The sequence below is a fragment of the Tursiops truncatus genome, chromosome 9 (assembly GCF_011762595.2).
Source record: "Tursiops truncatus isolate mTurTru1 chromosome 9, mTurTru1.mat.Y, whole genome shotgun sequence".
In the NCBI taxonomy this organism is placed as follows: Eukaryota; Metazoa; Chordata; class Mammalia; order Artiodactyla; family Delphinidae; genus Tursiops; species Tursiops truncatus.
Genome location: NC_047042.1, coordinates 85442688 through 85467958, shown reverse-complemented (window position 1 = coordinate 85467958; position 25271 = coordinate 85442688). Strand labels below are relative to the sequence as shown.

At 44.1% G+C, this 25271-nt stretch overlaps 1 protein-coding gene across 3 annotated transcripts in view; it reads left to right on the top strand.

Moving 5' to 3' along the window:
• Positions 1-21529, top strand: part of CHCHD3 (coiled-coil-helix-coiled-coil-helix domain containing 3) — a 306201-nt gene extending 284672 nt beyond the window's left edge. For 2 of the 3 annotated variants that reach the window (XM_019922133.3, XM_019922081.2), the window contains one exon: positions 2258-2992. In XM_019922133.3, coding sequence (XP_019777692.1) covers positions 2258-2294 — 37 coding nt within the window. In that variant the 3' untranslated portion in view covers positions 2295-2992. Of the gene's footprint in view, positions 1-2257; positions 2993-21331 lie in introns of those variants that run through there. The other variant, XM_033863283.2, reaches the window with a different exon arrangement.
• Positions 21530-25271: the final 3742 nt, after the last annotated feature.

Here is a 25271-nt window from a genome sequence, read left to right as displayed (position 1 = left end):
AAAGACCCTGAATAGCCAAAGAAATCCTGAGAAAGAACAACAAAGCAGGAGGCATCACACTTTCTGATCTCAAACTATACTGTAGAGCTATAGTAATTAAAACAGTATGGTACTGGCATTAAAACAGACACATAGACCTCAGGAACAGAATCGAGAGCCCAGAAATAAACCCAAGGATGTACAGTCAACTAATATTTGACAAGGGAGACAAGAATACTCAATGGAGAAAGTCTCTTCAATAAATGGTACTGGGAAAATTGGATATTCACATGTCAAAGAATAAAACTAGACCCCTATCATGTACCACACACAAAAATTAATTCAAAATTGATTAAAGACTTAACTGTAAGAAACCATGAAGCTCTTAGAAGAAAACATAGGATCAAAGCTCCGTGACCTGGGTATTGGTGATTACTTTTTGGAAATCATATGTAAAGTACAAGCGACAAAATCAAAAATAAACAAGTGGGACTACATCAAACTGAAAAGCTTGTGTACAGCAAAAGAAACCAACAAAGTGAAAAAACAACCTACAGAATGGGAAAAAAATATTTGCAAACCACGTTTCTGATAAGGGGTTAATATCCAAAATGTATAAAGAACTCATACAACTCAATAGCAAAAACAAAAAAAATCCAATTAAAAAATGGGCAAAGGATCTGAATAGACATTTTTCTTCAAAGATGTGTGAATGGCCAACAGGTGTATGAAAAGATGCTCAACATCACTAGCCATTAGGGAAATGCAGATTAAAACCACAATGAGGTATCACCTCATGGCTGAATGGCCGTCATCAAAGAGACAACAAATGCTGGCATAGATGTGGAGAAAAGGCAACCCTTGTGCACTGTTGGTGGGATTATAAATTGGTATAGCAACTATGGAAAACAGTATGGAGGATCCTAAAAAAATTAAATATAAAACTACCATATGATCCAGCAATTCTACTTCTGGGAATATATCCAAAGGAAACAAAAACACTAACTTGAGAATACATCTGCACTCCCATGTTCATAGCAGCATTATTTACAATAGCCAAAACATGGAAACAACCTGTGCTTATCAATAGATGAATGGATAAAAAAAAGCTGTGGTATATATATAGACAGTGGAATATTATTCAGCCATTAAAAAAAACCCAAGGAAATCCTACCATTTGCTACAACATGGGTGGACATTGAAGGCATTTTGCTAACTGAAATAAATCTGACAGAGAAAGACAAATACTGTATGATCTCACATGTCAAATCTATGTACAAAAAACAAAACATCAAGCTTATAGACAAAGACATAAGATTTGTGGTACAAGAGGCGGCAGGGGGCTGGGGGAGAGGTGTAGGAGGAAGGAATTGGAAGAAGGTGGTCAAAGGTACAAACTTCCAGTTGTAAGATAAATAAGTACTATGGACGTAATGTACAACATGACGACTATAGTTAGCACTGCATTATGATATAGCAAAGTTGTTAAGAGAGTGGATCCTAAGCGCTCTCGATACAGTGATAATTTTTGTCTTTTCTTTTTTTGTATCTAAATGAGATGATGGATGTTAACTAAACCTATTGTGACAATTGTTTCAGAACATATTTAAATCAAACCGTCATGCTGAACACCTTAAACCTTTTACAGTGATATATGTAATTAATTCTCAATAAAACTGGAAAAAAAAATTCTTCCTGTCTACTGTTCCTCACCCACACCCACACAAATAACTAAATAGAATGTAGGGGCCATTTTTGTAATTTGGGAATACATACTTAGATCTGTGTAGCTCCACCCAGCATTATGAGTTCAGGAACATCTGCATTCTGCCTAGTGTGAGCAGGGGTTTCAGGGGGAGCATCTTGTCTTCAATTGAGAGGTTCCCTTTCCGCCCCACTCCACCCCTGCCCCCTTAGCAGTAGCTTTCCCCCAGTCTCTGCAGCCACTAGAAATGCTCCCACACATCCCCAAATGTCCAGGGTAGTGAGACGGCACTCACACTCCCCACTATGCCCCCCACTCTCACAGTCCAGGGCATGTTCACCCTTAGGGCTCAGTTTGATATGGTGGGGGGAGGGGTCATTTGGAGATGATACATGATTAAGCAATGATGTTCATTAAAGGTAGTCATATTTCAAGACCAGGGAGCATAGGCCTTGCTATATGTGTTTTTGAGGTAGATCTTTGAAAAGCAACACAAACAGTACTAAATAGCTACTGCCCATTTTTGGTCCCCTCCTTCTGGTGGTAAATCTTATTTTTCTATTTCTCTTTCAGAGCATGCTTGAGAAGGGAGGATAAAATCAACTTTTAGAACAAGCAGAATTCCTTCAGCGTTAATTCCAGAGGTGGAACATTTTTTTTTTTCCTAGTAAGAAAGCAACTCATTTAAAGAGAAGACCATTAAAGAGAAGCATCAGAGAGCAGATTCAACAGAAGCATATCACAGTTTGATCAGCAACAGTTTGAAAAGCCAAGGCCTAGATCAGGGATCAGCCATCAAGGGCTTGCTACAGTGTTAATAAATCCACTTACGATGATTAAAAAGAAGGGCAGTCCTCTCCACCTTCTGTACTTTCTATTCAACTTCCTCTTCTAACCAAGCTCCATCATTGGATGAACCTGCCCTCCCACAAAGCTGGGAGTTGGGATCGAGGGCTGAGGTCACTGGGGTGGGGAGAAGAGAAGGCCAAACCCCTCCATCTCGGGCCAGCAGTGCTGGGCAGAATTGGCTAGGCTGTGACATGTTGGGTTTCTCTCTCTTTCTTTTCTCCCTTAACTATATAAGAGCTACTTTATTTTAACTTATTACGGTGATCATGTAAGAAGACAAAAAGGAGAGAAAATGTACCTCTTTTACTGGAATAATGTTTCTGATTATGAGTGACATAAGGCATTTTCTATCAACATGAAGGCAACCTTGGCTTCTGCAACCTCTCGTCTATCATGAATACTGACATCTTTACTTCACTCACTATCAATAATAAATATATTTTCTGATGAAGACTGTCATTGTAGTCTGCGGCCTTGCGTGTTTTTGTTTTTTCCAGGTTAGATGGTTATACTTATGGGAATTGAGTTGATTTATATTGTTATTAATTTGTATTTGTGTGGTGCCTTTACTCTAAAAAGCTCCAACACACTTTGCAGATCCTCAGACAGGCAAGAGATGTTTATAATTTGCCTCTCAGGTACGTAACATTCAGTAAGATCTTTACAAATTGCATGAACCTTCCTTTCTTCGGGATGACCAAAATCATCCTGCCTGGGGCAAGCACTAGATTAGATAACCTTGGTTAGGAACTCCTGACCCTGCAATACTAGGAAAATGTTAAAAGGAAAAAAAAAATTGACCGTGAGACTTGATGAAATTGGAAAGAGAAGAAATACTTCCTGATTATAACTCTCACTTTTCTACCAGAGGATTGGTGCTTCGACACTGGAAGTTGGAAATGAGCATTCACACCAAATGGAGAGATCTTTCTGGGAAATAGATGAAAAAGAGAATGCCAGTGATCTGTGATGTCATCTGAATACCTTTTGTCATGTAGAATTTTTATTTCATTTTTATTTTGTTACAGAAGGAGATAATTTAGCAAAATAATTAAGATAACAGGCTCTGGAGTAAGATGCATCTGTGTTCAAATTGTGACTCTGCTACCTACCACCTGGGGGACCTAATTACGTCACCCCACCATACTAAGCCTCAGATTCCTCAACTGTAAATTGAGGGGAAATGCAAGAACCTGCTTTGTAGGCTTATGGTGAAGAGTCAAGATGCTTTCCACATACATTTGGTCGAGTCCATTGTCGTTGGATATGTGACTATAATAAACTGGTGTTTGGAGCTGGGGGCATGGAAAGAACATCCACATGTCTTTTACTTAGAGAAAGTTGGGATGAATGTAACTTGTGTCAGGAAAATTTCAACCAGCCCCCTTACATGTCATTGTGGCTTCTCATGCATCTGATTCCCGAGTCGGCTCCATTTGAGTGCGTCTTCGTGGACACTTGTGGGCACACCTGTAAACCTGATGTTGATTCTGAATGACCTTGGGGACGCTTCTCAGATAATTACTGAAAGGCTCTGTGATTCTGTTTAATGAAAGCGTTGTTTGTTTGTTTGTTTAAATGATGCAGAATAAGCTGCACTCATCTAAGTGTGAGTGATGGAAGCGCTGGCAGCTTGAGCAGCAGCACAGTCTGGCACTGTCAGGAAGGCATCCAGGTAACTGCCTGGGAGAAATAATAGGTACACGAAAACAAATGTGTACATGGCGACTGGCTGTAGTGTTTGCAAATCAGCGAACTCACAGATTCCCTCCTATACTGCTTTGTTTTGCAATCTAGAGCCAAGAACTTGGCACATCCCAGGCTGCCAGTCTTGTTGCTGGCAGAGAAATAAAGCACTGAAGAGTCAGGCATTTAAAGCTGGTTAAATCCATGAAAACGGGAGGTGGTTTGTCAGAACCTCTCTCTCCCAGCACCTGTTATTAACGTCTCATTCTGATGAACATGATGGGCACAAGCGGGAAAGACCACACTTTAGGAGAAATAAAAGGGTGAAATGATGCCTTTTCCTGCACCTCGGAGATCTCCCTGTTAATTGCATCACAACTTAGCCCAGGTCACTGTTAACCTCAGGACAACTGCTTGGGGAGAATGTTGTGATCTGTGTGAGGCTCATGGGAGTAACATATTCCAGTCAGTTAGCATATCCATTAAATAGAACACGCCTTGAACCACAACAGTTTAGCTCATGAAGCCAGGAAGAATAAGGTATCCTGAAAGCAGGTCAGATGTTATAACGCTAAACTAACGTCTGGTGAACTTCCAGAAGACAGTGGGGTCGAAATCAGCACAAAGTCCTCCCTTTGGAAAGTCAATAACTTATTACAGAAGACGTGCCAACATGCAACAATTTTAAAAGTTAACGGACTGATCATTATTAATAGCAAACGTGGAGTGCTAAAAGCCAGGTGCTTGTGGCCTGCTGGTCAACCAGTGAGAGCTCTCTACAGCAGCTCTGGGCTGCCAGTGTTTTGCTTCGAACTAAACAAGTGGCCAGGTGTCCTCACCTTCTCTGGCTTAGCAGTTGTGAACCTGTGGTTCTTAGCTTGACATCTTTCAGCCCACAGGTATAATTGCTTTCATCAGAAACCCACAGGATAATCCTCTTCCCCGTTTCTGTGAGCTGTAGGAGTTGACCCTTTCAAGATTTAAGAACTAGAGCAGTTGAACAGTTGAAAGAGTAGCAATAACTTACTGTGATGATTCTGCTTTGAGTTACAATTCTTGACAAGCTAATACTTTGAATGAGTGAATTAACGTATATTTGTTTTCTTTGTCTGTCACGGCTTCCCCAAGTTTTCATCCATTTCTCAGCTTCCCCCCCTCAGTCGCTCCATCTTTATTGCCTCCTCTAGACTCTTCTGTGTATTTAAACTTTTCTCACCCTTCTTGGCCTTCCAGGCCCACCTCCTGAGACATATGGCATCGTCTTGGGTGCAGAATCCTGGGCTCTTGCTCTGAGTTCTGTGCTGTTGCCTCTTGGAACAAGTCCCTTCCCCTCAGGTTTCTCTCTGCCCAGTGGCCGGCTCTGGTTCTTCTCCATTATAACAAGAGATTTTTGATACTTCCTTTTCTTCCCCAAACTCCTAGTTCTTAAACTAGTTATATATTTAGAACGTCTTATCATTTGGTCATTTTCTGTGTTTGTAGTTCTTAATTTTTAAACCCGGTAAATGGAACTTCTAAATTCTCTGGGAAAAGACGTAAATTTGTATTTAGTTCTCTGTGGCCTTTGATTGTATTTTTCCTATAGTTTATGATCCTCATTAGAGAAATGGTTTCCCATTACTTGCCCCAGGGGATTTACTGAGTGGGTGGGCTGTGTCCCTTCTGAAATGTTGCCTTAGGACTTGGACCCTGTTTGTGCCAGTGAGACACAATTCAAACCGCCCCCAGAACAGGAGACCTTGATGCTGGTGCTGATACCTGCGTTAGTCTGAACAACACGTGGGCTGGTTAATTCACATCCACAATTTATTTTAAAATGTATGCTAGACATTTGTTTGAGCCTCTTGTCTTGCTGAGTCCTTGAAAGACTTCAGAACGTTATCGTTTTCAGTTTTCACTCTCTCCTTCCCTTGACCTACTGGGTGTCGGAGGTGCCAACAGTGATTAAAACCATGTAAAGGGAATTAAAGGGAGAGGATAAGGACATACTATTCGTAAGATGGAATGCTGGCTCTTGGCGCTCCAAGCTGTGTGGAGAGAAGGACTGGGCATTACCCCCATAAACTCCTTTTCATTCTCCAGCTTCTGTCATTCAGAGTCCACAATAATGCGAAGAGAGAAGTCATTTTTAGTTATTTCAATTTAGATGATCTGCAGCTATATCCCTCTTACTGTCATCCCTGTACCCTACGTGAGATGGGAGTAGTCAGTGATTTTCCAGGCTCGGTGGAATAGGAAACTTTGAGGCCACCCTTGTATCCCAAGGAGGTTGACTCCTGCCCCGATGTACCTTGGAGAGCACTCCTTGGTGAAGGATGGTGGATTGACTTGATATGCACCAGAGACAAAGGGAACTTGTTCTCCTATACCTGGAGTGAGATCACCTCACTCATCTGACAAGGTCCCTTACACTAAGAATTTTGGCCAGAGTACCAGATAGCTTAAGGAACTTTCAATTCCATTCAAAGAAACCCAAAAAACAGTCACTGGGAGAAAAACGACCAACCATCTAATTCATTCTCCTAGCTCCAGGCTGATGTTTGAATGAAGATGATGAAATATTCATCTTGTGTCTCCTGGTGCCTCCAGCCTCAGTTTTGCTGGCAGAGCCTCTATAAAAAGAGTTGAATTGCTGTAGAGGAGAAAGCAAAAGTCATCATCCAAATCAAAAGTGTCTTCCGCTTTTCCTACCAGTTGTCTTGAACCTTCCAAACAGACCCTCAGCCTTCTCCAGACCATGAAAGCATGCCCTGTATTTTAGGGGACGGCCCAGTGTTAAACCCAATTTGGATTCAGGAAATGTGGCCGCCATATTTATGACTTTCAGTTAAGGAAGTTGGAAACTGAAAATTGAAACTGTCAAGTTCAGTCCCTGAAACTCCTTCAAACCAAGTCAACTCTAAATGGAAAACAGCTGTGCTTCAATTTAATGAAATGCTTCAAACCTCTTGAAGTGAGTTTGATAAGGTGAGGTCTCCACACACTTCAAAGATTTTCCCGTGCCGAAAAACTTGACTTCCCTCACCTCTCTGTCCCACTACATGTCTCTGCCTCTCCTGCGAGGATCCTTACTGGGCTGTGGCCATTGTCACTTTGCTGAGAGGGCAGTCTGCTTTGAATAGCACCCTTCAAAGTAAATTACGTTTCCACAATGGTTTTTAAATGCAAATGTGGAAGCCAGAGGTTAGTGGGCACGTTGCAGGGTACTACTCTGCTCCAGCTATGCCTTTCCTACCTAGACTTTGTCCCGGGAGTGGCCTGCCTGGGCTGGACTCCAAGTGGCCCATGTTTGGGGAGCCGCCTGCAGTGCCCTTCTCTGTCGGGTCCGCCTACTGGCCAGGCTGCTGCTGGGCCCTCATCATGTCCACAGCATAGGTTGAAAGCCTGTACTCACTCATTCCTCACTGGAGAATATATACAATAAGGTTCAGGGCCAGATGACTGAGGCCAGTTGCTGCTTATCTGCTGCCTGTGCAGTTCAAGAGACATGGGTAAAAAACATTTTCTTCATTTCATAGCCACAGGCCAGGTTTCTCAGCATGAAACCAGAAACGCCATGGCAACCTGCAAATTTTAGCTTTGCTTTGCATCTCTGTAAGGTAACGTGCACCCTGGTCTCAGAAGCATGACCACAGAGTCATTGAAAATATTATTCAACAGAGTTGAAGTGGCAATGTCATCTTATTTCTAGCTTGGAAGGCCGGCTGCAGAGCAGGGGCTGGTAGCTCTGCTTTTAACAGAGGGTGAATAGGGTGTCAGCTCACCTGCTGTTGGGAGTTCTACTTTCCTAGGTGTTCTTAAAATACCTTTGCAGCAGCTGCGTTTTAAATGTGAATCCAAAATGTAAAGTCCACACACCTTACCCTCAGGTGCTTAACACAGAACTTGGAAATCTTAGTAACTAAGGCGGAAGTTGCTCTTCTCCTACTGGAGATGACTTCATCAGTGGAGTTAGATGTTATTGTATAGAAGCAGTCTAGAGGGGTTATGAATCACCGTTAAGATACTGTTCTTTCAGGAACATCAGAAGTTACTGTCCCGAGTTTTTATAACCACTTTCAACTCTCTTCAGTGTAGGAGTGGCTTATTCGTCGTCACCTTATGGGTCAACCCTTGCTAGTTAGCTCACCACTTCCGCGTTTTCTAGTACCTGGGAGAGGTTGTCTGCCATAGGACCACGTCAGCAGGAGTCATTCGTACACTGACTCACCGAATCGGCAGAGTCTACTCTGTGCCCCAGGCACTGTTCCTGGAGTCAGGGAAATGGTGGCCAACATGATGGACAAGGTCCGGACCTCATGGAGCTTCTGTTCCTGAGAGGGGAGGAGGCTTGAACGTTAATGTCAGGAAGTAGTGGATGTCCTGCAGAATGCTACAGCAGAGCAAAGGAGTAGTTCAGGGAGCGGGAGTAGGGCTTCACGGGAGACGTGCTATGTTAGAGGGCACTGAAGACAGCTGAAGGGAGTGACGTTTGGCAGATTGTTGAATATACTGAGGGCACCATTCATATGAAGATCTGGGGAGGTGCACTCCAGGCTGGGGGAACAGTAAGCACAAAGGTCCTGAGACAGGAACAAGTTTGGTGTGTTAGGGGAGTGAGCAGCAAGGAGGTCCTGGGGGCTTGAGTGGAGCGAAAAAGGCAAATAGTGGTGGGAGATGGGTTCAGAGAGGCAGGCAGGACACATAGGACTTTTTTTTTCCTTAGGTCGCGCCCCGGGGCTTACAGGATTTTAGTTCCCCAACCAGGGATGGAACCCATGCTCCCTGCAGTGGAAGCGCGGAGTCCTAGTCACTGGACCACCGGGGAATTCCTTAGGACTTTTTTGTCCCAGCTATTAAATAAATATAGAATAAATAAAACAAATAAGCCATAAAATAAGTAATAAGGGGTGTAATGTCCAGCATGGTGACTATCATTAATAATACTGTATTGAATACTTGAAAGTTGCTGAGAGAGATCTTAAAAGTTCTCATGACAAGAAAAAAATTTTGTAACTATGTATGGTGATGGATGTTAACTAGACTTATTGTGGTGATTATTTCATAATATATACAAATATTGAATCAAGTACACCTGAAACTAATATAATGTTACATATCAATTACATCTCAATTAAAAAATATATATATATGGTGGTGGATCAATTGGATATACACATGCAACAAAAGGGAAACTGGACTGTACCTCATTCCTTACTCAGAAGTCAATTTTAATTGGAATATCCTTTAAATGAGTAAGTAGAACACTAATGCTTCTAGAAGAAGAATATAGAATATAGGTATTCTTCACAATATAGAATAGCTTCATGACTTCAGCATAAGGAGATATTTCTTAAACAGGATACAAAAACAGTAACCATAAGGGAAAAAGTTGATAAGTTAGATTACTTTAAGAATTTCTGTTCATCAAGACACCAAGAGAGTGAAAAGGCAAATCTTAAGATATTTGTGAAGCATAAGCCAACAAAGGGCTCACATCCAGGCTATATAAAGAACTACAAATCAGTAAGAAAAGGCAGCTGAACAGAAGAATGAGCAAGAGACTGAAATAAGAACTTCACAGGAAATAAATATCTAAATGGCCAATAAACATATGAAATGTACTCAACAGCATTACTAATTAGGGAAATGCAAATTAAATTCACAATGAGATGCCCCCATTTATCCACCAGAATGGCAAAAACTAAAAAGATGGAAAATAGTGAGTGTTGACAGGATGTGAAGCAACTAGTTTCTAAAACATTGCTGGTAAGAGTGCAAATTGGTACAACCAATTTGGGAAATGATCTGGCATTATCTATTAAAGCTGAACATGTTGTCTTAGTTTTAACAGAATTACTCTAGATGACTGGGTGGCTTAAGAACAACAGAAACTTATTTCTTATAGTTCTGGAGGCTGGGAAGTCAAGATCAAGGTGCTTGCTGGCAGATTTGGTGTCTGGTATGGGCCTGCTTCTGGTTTATAGTTGGCCATCTTCTCCCTATACCCTCACATGACAGGTGAGGTGAGGGAGCTCTTCTGGGGTCTCTCTTATAAGGGGTCTCTCTTATAAGGGCACCAATCCCGGTCATGACGGATCTACCCTCGTGACCTAATCACTCCCAAAGGCTCCACCTCCACATACCATCACATTGGAGGTTGGGTTTCAACATATGAATTCTGGGGGGACGTAAACATTCAGTCTATAGCACAAATCCATACCTGATAACCCAGCAATACCATTCCTAGGTACATACCTAGAGAATGTTCAATAGCATTCATAATAGCTACAGAGTAGAAACAACCAAATGTGCATCGTAATGAAAACTGAATATATTGAGGCATATGAAATATTATGCAGTAATACAGATGAGTGAGTTACGGTTACATGTAAAAATGGATGATTCTCACAAACTGTTGAGCAAAAGAAGTCAAGGACTAAAAAAAAACACATTTTATAATTCCATTTCTATAAACTTCTTAAAATGGCGAGATGAATGATAGTGTTTACGGCTGGATGTTTATGTGATAAAACTATACAGAAAAATAAGCAAGAGTTATAAATGGATAGCAGTTACATTTCTGGGTGTCAGAGTGGGTACTGATAAGAAGGGACACAAATGGGTCTTCAAGCGTACTGGTGAAGTAGATATAATCTACTTATTTTATTTTATTTATTTAGTTTTGGCTGTGTTGAGTCTTGCTGCACGCGGGCTTTCTCTAGTTGTGGCGATCGGGGGCTACTCTTCATTGCAGTGCGCACGTTTCTCATTGCGGTGGCTTCTCTTGTTGCGGAGCATGGGCTCTAGGCTCATGGGCTCAGTAGTTGTGACTTGCAGGCTGAGTAGCTGTGATGCATGGACTTAGGTGCCCCGCAGCATGTGGGATCTTCCTGGATCAGGGCTCAAACCTGTGTCCCCTGCATTGGCAGGTGGATTCTTAACCACTGCGCCACCAGGGAAGCCCTTAATTTATGATAATTCATTGAGCTGTACATCTGTTTTGTGTTCTTCACTGTGTATCTTATACTTCACAATAAAAAGGATTTAAGATGAACTTAAACAGGTTCAAGCTTATCCCTGTGACAAAGTCATTTCCTCTCCCTTGATAATTACTAGTAACTGACATTTGTTGAGGGGTATTCTGAGCCAGGAGCTGTATTAAGTATTTTATATACATTATCTCTGATTGCAATAATCCTATAAGTTAGCTACTTTTATTATCCCCATTTTACAGATAAGGAAACTGAGGCTTGGATGGGCGAGGTAACTTGCCAAGGGTCACACGGCTACTAAATGGCAGCCCACCCCTGTCCTGCCCGGAAGCCTGGCTCTTAACTGCTGCGTGTTCTCTCCACACATGCATCATCCTGCTGCTACATCTTTAGGGCAACCTCCAAATCCCGCACGGCATCTGTCGCAGTGCCATTGTACAGTATAAGCTTTCAATAAACGTTGAGTGAATAATGAATAAAAGCCCCATTCTTTTCATCCACTTCCTTTCATGTACTGGGTGCGGTAGCACAAGGTTTTCTTGCCTGGGTGAAGTTCCTGAGGTTTCAGGCAGAGGAAAAATAACAGGAAAGCCTCCTGCTTGTGGCTGATGCTAGTTTTGCTCACCGGGGTCTGTCAGACAAATTCCCTACTTCCTTTTTTACTTTCCCTGAGCTCCAAGACATCTGTCTCACTACATCGTGTTCCTCCACGGCCTGCCACTCAGGAGGCGGAGATGGAGACGCAGCCGGGCTGTGTGCCCACCCGCTGCTTCCACCTCCGGAGGGGGTTCCAGGTGCAGCCCTTCCACAGGCCCCAGGTGGGCCAGGAGGGTGCAGGGCGCAGAGCCCAGCCATTCTAAATAAAACTCCCAGTCCCACGTCGCTGCTGGTTTCCCAAGGTCTTCTGAGGCAAAAAAGACTTGGGAAGGAAAGTAACTGTTGATCTGGAACTTTCAGGCCCTGTTCAGTGGCGGTTTGTCACTGGCTTTGAAGCTGGAGCTGCTCGCTAATGCAGTTGTGTACAAAGCAGCTGCGTGGGGCTCCAGGAAATATCACCAGCTCAGCCTTTGCCACCTGCCTTCCCTGTGTGCTCTTTTCCTGGTTTTAGAAGATTAAAAATCAACAACAACAACAAAAGAGGAAATCAAAATTTGAGAACTCTACACATATTTTCCTGGATGATTTTGACCACGATACCAAGCTGTCCAAAACAGCTAATTATTTACAATTTCCCCACCCACCCCTCACCTCTCCCAAACTGGCTCCTCCTCTTGGCTTTTGACACCTACCCACATACCCACCTTGTGCTCCCATCACCAGGAACTGAAGTCTAGGGGTCCCTGGACTCCTTCCTCACCCACCTTTGCCCACCCACACCCACCCATGAGTACTGTCCATTTGGACCTGACAGTCTTTTAGAGCCAGGAGAACTTGGGCCAATCCTTTGTTTTATAGACAACTTGAAGCCACATAAATAATGTCCTTAGAGTGAGGATTACTAGGCACTAAAAAGGTTACATGTGGTCTATAATGTCCGTCAGGAGAATCTCTATAAATCTGTAGAGGGTGATGTAAGAGGGTCAAAGTCTCTTCCAGGTCTTTTTCCCATAATTTCTCCCTCTAGCTTGTAATAAATGATGTTTGCTGTGACCTACCTAAGCATGAATACCCTTCTTCACTGATAGAACCTTTAGTTTGTGCAAGTATCAGCCTTTCAGGGGAAACTAGCCTTTCCTACCCAGCCCCAGGGATGAATCTTGATTAACTTAAGGCAATCACTTTCCTTGACAGTGATTGGTTTAGGAATGGACATGTGACATAATTCTTGCCAATGGAGTGTGAGGGAAGTTTCCTGGGTGCTTCTGGGAAACTTAAAAAGCAACACTAGTGAGGCTGGGTCATATTTCCCCTGATGGCCTTTGATGGTGTTTTGTGAGTATATGAGGCCTGGAGTTTTGGTGCCTACATTATGGTCACGGAGTGACGGGCCTGAGGGCAGAAACCAAGACATGGGGGTAGCAGAGGCAAAACATGAGTAGAGGCCAGGCATCAGCTGAACTGCTCTATCATTGGACTTCCTGTTACAAGAGGTGGTATATTTATGCATTTCACTTATGTGGTTGAATTGGGTTTGCTGTTACTTGAAGCTGAGAACCTCCTAACTGATCCCTCTACGTTTGATAAAGATGCAGTCTTCTCTTCCACTCCCTGTTCTGCTTCCATCATTAAGGCACCAATTTCAGGCTAGCTTTCTTCTTAGGAGGGGTTGGGATTTTAATGAAATCCTTATAATCTGTCACCTGAGTCTCCTCACCAAATGCTTGGTGAAGGTTAGACTTTGAATCTCTGGTCATGGAATAGAACAGTGTTAAATGAAGTCCCCAGTCAGGTCCATCAAAATCAAATGGAAAGTAGCCAAAGTCTCTTAATTGACCTTTCTCCAAAGAAAATATACAAATGGTCAATAAACGAATGAAAAGACAGCATCGCTAATTGTTAGGGAAACACCAGTCAAAACCATAGTGAGATATCACTTCATACCCACTAGGAAGGCTGTGATCAAAAAGAATGATATAAACAAGTATTGGTGAGGATGTGAAGTAATTAGAATTCTCATACACTGCTGGTCAGAGTGAAATGGTGCAGCTGCTTCGGAAGAGTCTGGAAGTTCCTCAAATGGTTAAACATAGAATTGCTATATGACCCAGCAACTCCACCCCTAGGAATATACCCAAGAGAAATGAAAACATAGGCCCCCTATAAACACTTGTACATGAATGTTCATAGCAACAGTATTCATAATAGCCAAAAAGGAGGAACAACCCAAGTGCCCATCAACTGATGAATGAATAAACAACAACAACAGCAAAATGTGGCCTATCCATATAATGGATTATTATTTGATAATAAAAAGGAATGAAGTTCTGATGCTTGCTGCCATGTGGATGAGCCTGAAAAATATTAATCAAAGTGAAAGGAGCCAGTCACACAAAAAAGACAAATTGTGTGATTCCATTTATATGAAATGACCAGAACAGGCAAATCCAGAGAGACAGAAAGTGGATTAGAGGTTGTCGGGGGCCAGGTGTTAGGGAAGATGAGGCGTGACTGCTAAAAGGTATGAAGAAAACATTCAAAAATTAGATTGTGGTAATAGTTGTGCAACTCTGAATATACTAACAGCCATCGAACTGTACGCTTTAAATGGGTGAATTTTATGATATGTGAATTATATCTCAATAAAGATGTTTTAAAAAGAAATCCAGGGCTTCCCTGGTGGCACAGTGGTTAAGAATCCACCTGCCAATGCAGGGGACAAGGGTTCGAGCCCTGGTCCAGGAAGATCCCACATGCCGCGGAGCAACTAAGCCCGCGAGCCACAACTACTGATCCTGCGTGCCTAGAGCCCGTGCTCCACAGTAAGAGAGCCACTACAATGAGAAGCCTGCTCACCGCAATGAAGACCCGACATGGCCATAAATAAATAAATATCTTTAAAAAGGTAAGGGTATAGGCAAAAACAATTTCTCTATAGAATAATAGTAAATCTGATTTATGTGCATCTAAAAACGATCACTTGGGGTGTTTAAATTATAGGCTCCCTGGCATCACCTGAGAATTAGAGATTGTACCGTCTTCTTGGGATGCATAGCTCCCCAGAGATGCTAAAGTTGGGCAACTAAGAGATCAGTGGAGCATTCTGGCCTCCAGAATAATGGTTCCCAACTAGTGGAAGATGTTTATTTGCATAAAGGATGCTGAGAGTTTCATACATAACCATAACACAGTTCATGATGAATATACAGTTATGGCAGAGTTTTACAGTCAGACATACCTTATCTTGAGTCCTGGCTCTGTTAACCTGAAAGCCGTGTGAACTCTGGAAAGTTACTTAAACCTCTTCAAGTCTGTTTTATAATTTGTAAAATGGGGATAAAAATATAACTTCCATGGGGCTGTTGTAATAACAAGTTTAAAGAATCTGTGGTGCTTCATTACAGTGTCTGGCACCTAGTAAGCTTTTCTCTGAGTGGCATGGAGTTGATCTATTCTGAAGTCCATCCTTATATCAGTTGAAATCTTAGGAAAACACTACATTGGAAGAGCATTAGCTCAAGGGCACTGAGAAATACCTTTATTGAACTGCTAGCCATAGGGTGGAGTCCATAGCACATAAACCCCATGAGAGTAAGGCTCCATTTTTGGCTCCATGCTGTGTTATCAGTGTCTGGAGGGTAGTGGTTCTTACATATTTGTAGAGATCCAGGGCTTTTCAATAATTATTGTGAGTTAATGTTCCCTGAGTCCCTTGCCATAATATGAGCAAGACCGTTTGCCTGATTGCAGACACCTGGTGTCTTAGTCAGCCTGGCTGCTATAACAAAATATCATAGACTGCATGGCTTAAACAACAGTTATTTATTTCTCACAGCTCTGGAGACTGGGAAGTCCAAGACCAAGGCGCTGACTGATTCAGTTCCTAGTGAGAAATCTTACCGGCTGGAAGACAGCTGCTTTCTTGCTGTGTCCCTTCCTTAAAAGCCACTAATCCCATTATAAGGGCCCCACCATCCTGCCCTTATCTAACCTTCCAAAGGTCACATTGGGGGTTAGGACTTCAACATATGAATTTGGAGGGGACGTAATTCAGTCCATAGCACCTGGCATTTTTCACCCAGCCCCAGCTCACCAGCAAGTATCTGATGCTTCCAACCCCCCCCCATCAGCTACACCTGCCAGAGATCTTTCTGCTTCTGCCCACTCGTCCTCCTGTGAGTATCCTTGACTCCACACTACTCCCCACAGCTTTGGCCAGCTTTTCTTCATATTATGGGATCTGTTGCTGTTGACCAGCTGCTCAGCTGACCCACATCGTCAGCTATGAAGCCACAGTAGGCAACATTTGTAGAGCCTCGTGTCAGTCCTGACAAATCTTTATGTTCTCAAAACTCCTGTGAATGTCACCCAGGAGAATGCCAGCAGACACAGAAATATCTTTGAAAAAGCAGGTTTTTGCTCCCATCATGGTAGGACCAAGGTCTCTGTTAGAAGAGTCGGCATGCTCTGCTTTGACGGGCTGAGGTAACGGCTCCAAATTGCACAGCCTTTTCCACTGGCACATCCCCATCTCATCTACTGTAGATTATCGCCATGAGCCAATGTCAACACTTGAATCTCCTAGGGCTCTGCTCCTTCTCTCTGCCAGTGGTGTTTGTTCACAGGCATCGTTTTCTAACATGCCTCGCTGGGTGATCGCTTGCCTGGGTTTCTAACCTCTCCCTCCACAGATTGTTTGCTTTCTCTCCTAGAGTGGTGTTTCCTTCACCTCCCAAATGAGTATCATCTGTGAATTCAAAACACCCCTTGTTTCTGGAGGTGAGGCGAGAGGCCACATGGCCTGGTTGTCTTCTTGGTCCAGAGGCTCCTACCCAGCTAAGACCTTTTTCAACCCATTATGTCTTCATCATGGTCCGAGGGGTTGTCTAACCAACCACTTACATCCTAATCCATTTCTTTATTATTGATACTTTATTTATTTCACTGATGTTATCACAGGGCCTGGCAGAATGTAAATACTCAAGTATTAAGTGAAAAGTAGTTCTATTAACCAACTAGTAGTCAGTATGAAACTATCATTATTGCCAAACTGAGGGATTCCAGTCAAAAGCAAGACTTGACATTTCAGTTGGCCTATTCAGTTTCAAAATGGGGTTACACCAATTTCATTAATTTTATAAAAAACAAAACACAGCTTTGTTGAAATATAATTCACATACCACACAATTCACCGCTCGCAAATGTACATTTCAGTGTCTTTAGTATATTCACAGGGTCATTCAACCATCACCACAATCTAATTTTAGTGCATTTTCAACACCCCAAAAAGAAACCCTATGGCCATTAGCAATCACTCCCTATCCACACTGGCCGCCCCCCAAATCCTCAGCCCCAGGAAACCACTAATCTACTTTCTTTCTCTTTAGGTTTGCTTATTCTGGAAGTTTCATGTAAATGGAATCATCTTTTGTGACTGGCTTCTTTCAGCACTATGCTTTCAAGGTTCACCCATGTTGTAGCATGTGTCAGAACTTCATTCCTTTTTATTATCAAACAACATTCCATTATATGAATGTACCACATTTTATTGATGAAGATCCGGGTGGTTTCCATTTTTTGGCTGTTACAAAAAATACTGCTATGAGCATTGGTGTGTAAGCTTCTGTGCAGACTTTCATTTCCACTTCTCTTGGGTGTATAATTAGGAGTGGAACTGCTAGGTCATAGGGTACCTAAGATTTGGGGGAACTGGCAAACTGCTTCCCAGAGTGGCTGGGCCATTTTACGCTCCCGCCAGCAGTACATAAGGGTTCTAATTTTTCCGTATCCTCATCAGTACTTACTGTCTATCTTTTTGAGCACATCCATCCTAGTGAGTGTGAGGTGATACATTTACATTTTCTTGATAACCAACAGGATCTTTTTGTGTGCTTATCAGCCAGTTTTATATCTTCTTTGGAGATATATCTTTTCAGGTCCTTTGTCCATTTAAAAAATTGGCTTGCTTGTCTTTTTGTTGTAAGAGTTCTTTATGTATTCTGGAAACAAATCCCTTATGAGATGCGTGGTTTGCCCTTATTTTCTCCCATTCTGTGGATTGTCTTCTCACTTACTCGATGTGTCATTTGTAGCACAAACACTTCCTTAATTTTTAGGAAGTCCAATGCATTTCTAAATCATCATTTTTTTCTTTTGTTGCTTGTGGTTTGGGAGTCAGATCTAAGAAACCATCGCCTAAATCAAGGTCATGAAAATTTACTCCTGTGTTTTCTTCTAAGAGTTTTATAGTTTTAGCTTTTACATTTAGGTCTAGGGTCCATTTTAAGTTAATTTTTGTGTACGGGGTGAGGAAGTCTAATTTCATTCTTTGACAGGTGTAATCTTTTTTTGGAACAGTGGAAAATAACTCAGACCCACTTTCTAGCCTTGTGCTGTAAGGCTGCAACCCATGCCCTGCCCATACCTACCTCCCAGGGCACCTGGGGATGAAGGAAGTGGTGCCTAGGATGCCATTTTGGAAAAGATGAGCATGGAAAGCATGAAGCTTTCCTTGAAGCTAAAGAACCAACAGACCGTGGAACCAGCTTTGGATTTGAACTGGCAGCATCTCTTTTGCAGCTGCCCACTGCTCTCCTGGTTGTTAAATTGGGAGCAACACGACACTGGGGGACACCTCAGCCTTTGTAAAGTGCCGAATGTTAAGTGTCTTCGTGTTCCTGCCCTTGGCAGAGCCCTGGAGGAAAGAAATAAGGCCCAGTGCTTCCCAAGCCTAGACACCGTTCTGGGTGTTTTACCTGTGTTCACGCCAGTGAGTGAACCTGTGAGCACGGCTTTACGAGCCCTTGGCTGTGGGCATCAATGCCAGCCCTGCTCTGCTGGCTCCTCCCTGAAAGGGCAGAGGGTAGGGACAGCAGAGGAGGAATGGGGAGCCAGGGGGAGCAGGAACAGGGAAGAGAGTCCATCAGAGGGAGAAGGTGGCATGTGGGGTAAAGGAGCATCTTAGGGCAAAGTGGAGGTGGAAGAAAAGATACAGGGGAGCGCTGCACCTGCCCTGCTCCTCCCCCACACAGCATCAGCAGGTTGCCCACGCACACCTGGGCTCAAGGAGGCACCTTCTCTGCCAGGGCTGCCCAAAGGCTGTGTGTGTGCGTGCGTTGGGGGGGACGTCTTGATGTCGTCCTCATGTTGTCTCTGGTCCCCCCCTTCCTCCTGGTGCCCCTATGTCTCTGCTGCTCTGAGCTGCTCCTGCCCAGGGTGGGCCTCGTGCTGTGCACAGCTACCCTGCTGTGCTCCAGTCCTCCAGCAAGGCCCCCCAGAGTCACTGAAGAGCTAATCAGACCATCTGAACTTCAGCTCTGGGTTACCCACACCAGATGATTTATTTGCATTTTGGTTTATCAGGCTTCAAAATGCTTTAACACTGAAGGAGCCAGTGTCAGGGCCCAGTCCGTCACTGGCTCGGGGAGAGAGAAGGGAAGGACATGGCAGGGAAGGGGTTTATCTTCCTTGTTGCTCCAACCCACAGTGGCCTTTCTGTCTCAGCACGTCACTTGTGACCCCCAGATGGGCCCCGCCGCAGAGCAGGGAACCTTCCCCACGTGCCCCAGACCTCACTCTCCGCCTTCATCATGGATCTGCCCCAACCTCGAGTTGACAGGCGGCACAAGAAATAGAAAGAGCCCTGAGTGAGGGGCCAGGACGTGAGGGCCACAGCCCTGCTGACGTGCGAACCACCTGAGTGCCCTGGGAGGTGACTTCCCTCCCCTTCTTTGCCTGCACTGGGCTCCACGCTGGGCTTCTCACCCCTCAGGGGATGTCTGTGTCTTTCTTCCTCCCTTTGCGGGGCGTGAGGGGCTGCCCTCCCAGGCAGACAGGCCCTTGGATATCTCTCAGGGGAGACAGATGCTGGGCCTGCCATTCACTAGCTCTGTGAATTCAGCCAAGCTGTTTAGCCCATGTTGCCTGTTTCCCCATCTATGATGGGGATGTAGAACTTCCCTCATAGGGTTGTTGTGAGGATGAACGAATCAATCACAGAGCTCTTTAAACAGTGCCTGGCACAGGGCAAGGGTTGAGCCTGGGCTCCCATCACCACTACCAGGCTCCTGTGTGTTTCCGGCTAGTCCGACACACCTCTCTCCCCATCTACCATGGAAGGGCCACAGAGTCGAATCCTGCTGCTGCCCTGCTCCCCGCTTCCCTCTTTGTGAACTAGGTCCTGCTCTTCGTTCTGCCTCCCCTGGGTTCTCTGGTCTTTGCCCTTCTTCTGGGTCTCTAGTCTGCCCAGGGACGCACAGAGGTCAGACCTGGGGTCTCAGCGCTGCTCTATCCAGAAATCTGCATTTCTAAGACCTACATTCCCATGCCTACACAGTCACTCTCGGTTTTAAAAAACCTCCTATTGAGTTCTGTCTGGTCCTGGTGGACCACACGTTGACCTTTCCCCCTCTGTTCCCTGGGTGCTCCAGCGTCCACCCTTTTTCCTAAATCTTTAGCTGTTGGATGGCAGATTATTTTAAATTATTTGTTTTGAATTGCTTTATAAATGATTCTTATCTGTAAACTCAGAAAGTACAGAAAATATGAGAGAAAATAAAAACAAAAAGCAATCGATGTTTGGTTTACTAATCCTGTAAGTGAAAATACACTTACACGTAAACAATGACATGAGTTAATACTTTAAAGAGACTTAGCTGAAGTATTTTTAGTGACAAGTTTTAAGAGAGGATTTAAACGTGCTTATTTGACAATGACTGTACATTTAATTCCTTTCAATTCAGTAATCCTTTATGTCTGGCATATTGTTCTCTCCCCTGTTCTCTTAGCCACTGACATTTCTACACCCTGCATCACCTTCTCTCTAGACCAAGATGCTGCTATTAGTTGTGCTGTCAAATGAAAACGTTTTTCACTGACTGAAAAATTAGTTGTGTTGTCAAATGCTGAATTAAATGCATGCCAGCTTCTTTATTGCAGGACTTTTCAGAGCCTTTAAGTGCTAACATAATTTCCTAGGAAGGAAAGACTGTATGTAGCATTCCCCAAACTTGACTTGTAGAACAGCCCCACACTTAAAATAAAAAGGATGTTTTAACATCTTGCTAGGAGTTCGGGTTCCCTGGAACCCCATTTTGGAAGCACCTCGTTACATCAAGCCATCCAGGTTTTCACCTGGCTTACTTCATACCCTGAAGCCAATAGCACAGATTCCAAGGCATGGACTGAGTTGAGAAGTAGCTTGTAGCTAACCCTGATTTCTGTGTGAAGCAAACCTAGGATGAAATAGAACACTGGACATGGAATAGAACACAGGGCTTCATGTCTTGGTGTTGCCACTCAAAAACCATGTGAATTTGGTTAATCACAGCTGAGGTTGTTTGCTTGCCTGCAAACCGGGGATAAGATCTGCCTCTCAGGGTTGTTGTAAGTAATAAATGACATTGTTTCTGAAAGAGCTTAGTTAAATGTAAATGCTGTAGACAAGTAATTTTAAGGTGTTTATTAGTATAGGAACCAACCCAAAAATTGTAACCTTATTAATACTGTGTTTTATCAACTTGGCTCATGCCTGGTGCTCCAGAACCCACAGGCCTCTCTTACCTGGCAGACAGCATCCTCGCTCTACAAGACCTCCTGGAGAGACACACAGAAGCACCTGCTCTGCTCTGCCCAGCCCCTCCCCAGCCCACCGTGGGGATCCACTCCTTTTGTGTTGCAAGTCCTACTGCACAAGGATGCCCAACTCCTGGGTCCTGAGAACTAAGCTCCGCCTGTCCTGGAGGGTAAGAAGCTGTCAGGCACCAGGAAGCCATTGCTTCCCTCCCCACTGCCACTCCATCAACAGGTCCTCACTGAGCTGAGGCCCCAAAGGAAAAGAGCACAATAGCAAACACCCAGAGCTAGAAATTGGAGGCGCACCACCTGCCAAGGGTCCTCTCTCCATGCGGTGGGACCCGGCATGAGCCACCAACTTCGGAGGGTCTCTTTCTTCTTCTGGTAAAATATCTGGCAGGCCGACCTTGTGAGAGTTTTGCAGATAAGAAAGAAAAAGGATGTCAAGCCCCTAGCCCCCAGGGAGCTTGCATATTAGTGTGGGAGAAAAGACAGACACTCTAAATGAGAGCAAGTGACTTTCTTATGATGAAGTAGCTGCCATGAGGCAGAAGGAGCCACGCACACACAGCTGTGGGCTGCCTCAAGTGACCGTGGCCGAAGAACTCAACTGGTCATGGTGTGATGGTGTCTCAGCTGGGGCGGCCATAACAAAATACCACAGACCAGGGGTGCTTAAACTACAGACAGTTATTTTCTCACAGTTTCTGCACTTTCTCACAGTGGAGGCTGGAAATCAGAGATCAGGTGCCAGCATGGACGAGTTCTGGTGAGGACTCCCTTCCTGGCTTGCAGATGGCCACCTTCTCACTGTGTCCTCACATGGCCTTTCCTGGGTGCATGCATGTGTGGAGAGAGAGCTCGCTGGTATCTCTTCTTCCAAGGCCACCAGTCCTATCAGGTTAGAACCCTACCCTTATGACCTCATTTACCCTTAATTACCTCCAAATACAATCACCTTTGGGGTCAGGGCTTCAGCTTATGCACTTGGGAAGACAGTTCATTCCAGAGCAAATGGTAATGAGGTCAAGGCTGTGCACTGGGTTCCCAGGGGGGTCAGCTGACTCACCCTGGTTCTAGGCACAGGTCCTACCTGGGTCTGCTCACGGTGTAGGGGGGTGGATGCAATGCAGACCATGTTCACCACTGGAATGCCAAAATGTGAGACCCCCTAAATGGAGTCCATTACCCCTTCCTTTGAAGGATGAGGAAATCACGGCTCCCAAAAATGAAGTGCTAACTACTCTCAAGGTCCCACAGTCCAAATCCTGACTCCCTCAGGGATTCACATTTTAAAAATGTGATTTCTGGAATAATCATGCTCATTTAAGCCACCTTGAACACATCCAGGGCTGTGTATTTCCTGTATCCCAGGCAGATGTTCCCACTTGCTCTTGCTTAATGTCAGACCATTGTCAATAGATTTTTAGCAGCCCCATGATTAACTCTTGAGGCAGGGAACCCAGAGCCCAAACTACTCTATTTCTACCACTTTCCATTTAGAAACTTCTGGAGCCTCCAAGGAAACCCTAGGGCTCCTGGAACACAAGCAGGAATCACTTATTCTAGTCCAATATCCTTATTTGAGAGACCGTCAGGCCCAGAGGACAGTGGCTTGCCCAGAGTTATACAGGAAGGACAGGAAGTTATCGCCAAGCCTGGAACAGAACCAAGGTCTCCACTCAAAGCCTTGAGCTTCTTTCAGTCCAGAAGACCCAAAGCTCAACCCAGTGTCAGAATCACATGGGTGTTTAAAACATTGAGCTGGCCAAAAAGTGCCTTCGGTTTTAAAGTAAAAATAAAAGACACATTTTTCATTTTCACCAAGAACTTTATTGAACAATGTATTCATCCTTTTATTCCACTACATTCTGCCATTTTTCAGGCAACTTCATAATTCCATCTTCCCCAAACTTTTTATCTTTTTGAGCAAAGAACTGTTCCAGGTGCCTTTTACAGTCTTCCAGGGAATTGAAATTTTTTCCATTAAGAGAGTTTTGTAAAGACCGAAATAAATGGAAATCAAACGTGCAATGGCTGGTGAATATGGCGGATGAATCAGAACTTCCCAGCCAAGCTGTACCTGTTTTTGCCTGGTCATCAAAGAAACATGCGGGGGCTTCCCTGGTGGCGCAGTGGTTGAGAGTCCACCTGCCGATGCAGGGGACACGGGTTCGTGCCCCGGTCCGGGAAGATCCCACATGCCGCGGAGCGGCTGGGCCCGTGAGCCATGGCTGCTGAGCATGGTGTAACGTTGATTGTTCTCAATTAACGTCTCGATTTGATCGCTCTCCGCTTCAACTGGTCTACCCGACCACGGAGCATCTTCCAGCAAGGAACCTCCAGCACGAAACTTCGCAAACCACTTTTGACATGTTTGATCAGTCACAGCAGCTTCTCCATACACTGCACGAATCATTTTTTGAGTTTCAGTTGCATTTTTACCTTCCTTGAAATAATAAAGCATAATATGCTGAAAATGTTGCTTTTTTCCTTCCATCTTCAATCTTAAAATGGCTCCCCAAAATTCACTAATTTTGATAAGTCTCTTTTAAAATGCACATTGATATGACAGCTGTCACATACAATCTAACAAAATTGTTTCAGATGAAGTTAAAGACAAGTAAGTATTACTAGAGCCATCTTACGGAGAAAACCGAATGAACCTTTTGGCCAGCCCAGTAGATGTTTTTCCAGGTACTTCTCCAAAGAATTCAGATTGGTAGGTCTCGAGTGGGGCCCTGGCATGGGGATGTTTAGGAAACACCAACTGGCTGATGGGGCTGATTTTACTATAAGCAGGGACATATGTTCAGGGTCGGAAGCAGCTTTATCAAAGGCAGGGATGTGAGGGCCTGAGGCTTTCAGGCCAAGCTGTCATTGACTTTGCAGGTCCCTGTAGCACCAAGAGCTCTATTCTTATCTCTACCAAAGAAATAAATTGTGATTCCCAGAGCTATAGGTTGTGTCTGTTCCTGTAGCATCACTTGTTAGGCTCATCCAGAACGTGCCGAGCGCATGCCTATAGGTGGGGTCTGTTACGTAAACAGTAACAGGTGCAGACAGGCGGTCCTGTTAATGACCACCATCTGGACGAATAGACTTAAAAAAAAAACCCAAAAACGTATGTGATGGAATTTTCCCCTCTTTGTTTTCTTATTTCTGGTGGCTTAAATATTGTGTTTGGTTTAAATACAGACATGATCCGACCACAAATATTATGGGCAGAAAAGCCAACACAGCAGACTCCGTGGAGAGACTGTCGGTTTCAGGTAAGACATAAAAATAGTGCGTGCTGCGTCTGCAGGTGTGCCTGGCTCTTCCTGGCATGTGTCACCTTGCTCCTCCAGAGGACGCCTCTGGGGAGTTGGTTTACTACCATTTTAGAGAGAAGTAATCGGAGGGGAAGAGGTTAGTCAGCTCCAAGTCACAGATAATCAATGACAGAGTAGAGATGAAAGTGTGGATGGCATGTCTCAGCAGCAGCCAGGTCTAGCTTTGGTTCCTGGTCCCTGGAGGTGGGGCAGAGGAAGACTGAGTCCGCAGCCCCTGGGACACAAGAACCAGGAATGGAACTCCAGTCAACTGCTTGTTTTTGTTATGATGATGAATAGGACCATCTGAAAGGTAATCATCTGTGTAAAGTACATTTCAATCTTGTGCCAGGTCCTCCTGACCCCTGGATATTAGCTGTTGCTACCTCCATGGGAATAGGGAGGAGACAGTGTTGAACTCAGCTGTCAGGGCGCCCCTGGGGACAGGTGTCTCTGATCAGCTGGCCCCTTCACTATTTGGGAAGATGAGATTTCAATCCTGAAGATCCAGTCTTCACAGATTGTCACGGTTTGCATTTTATTTCTGGGGGCTGTGCACCTGGCCTTTGCCTAGGTCACCCACATGCTCTCCCC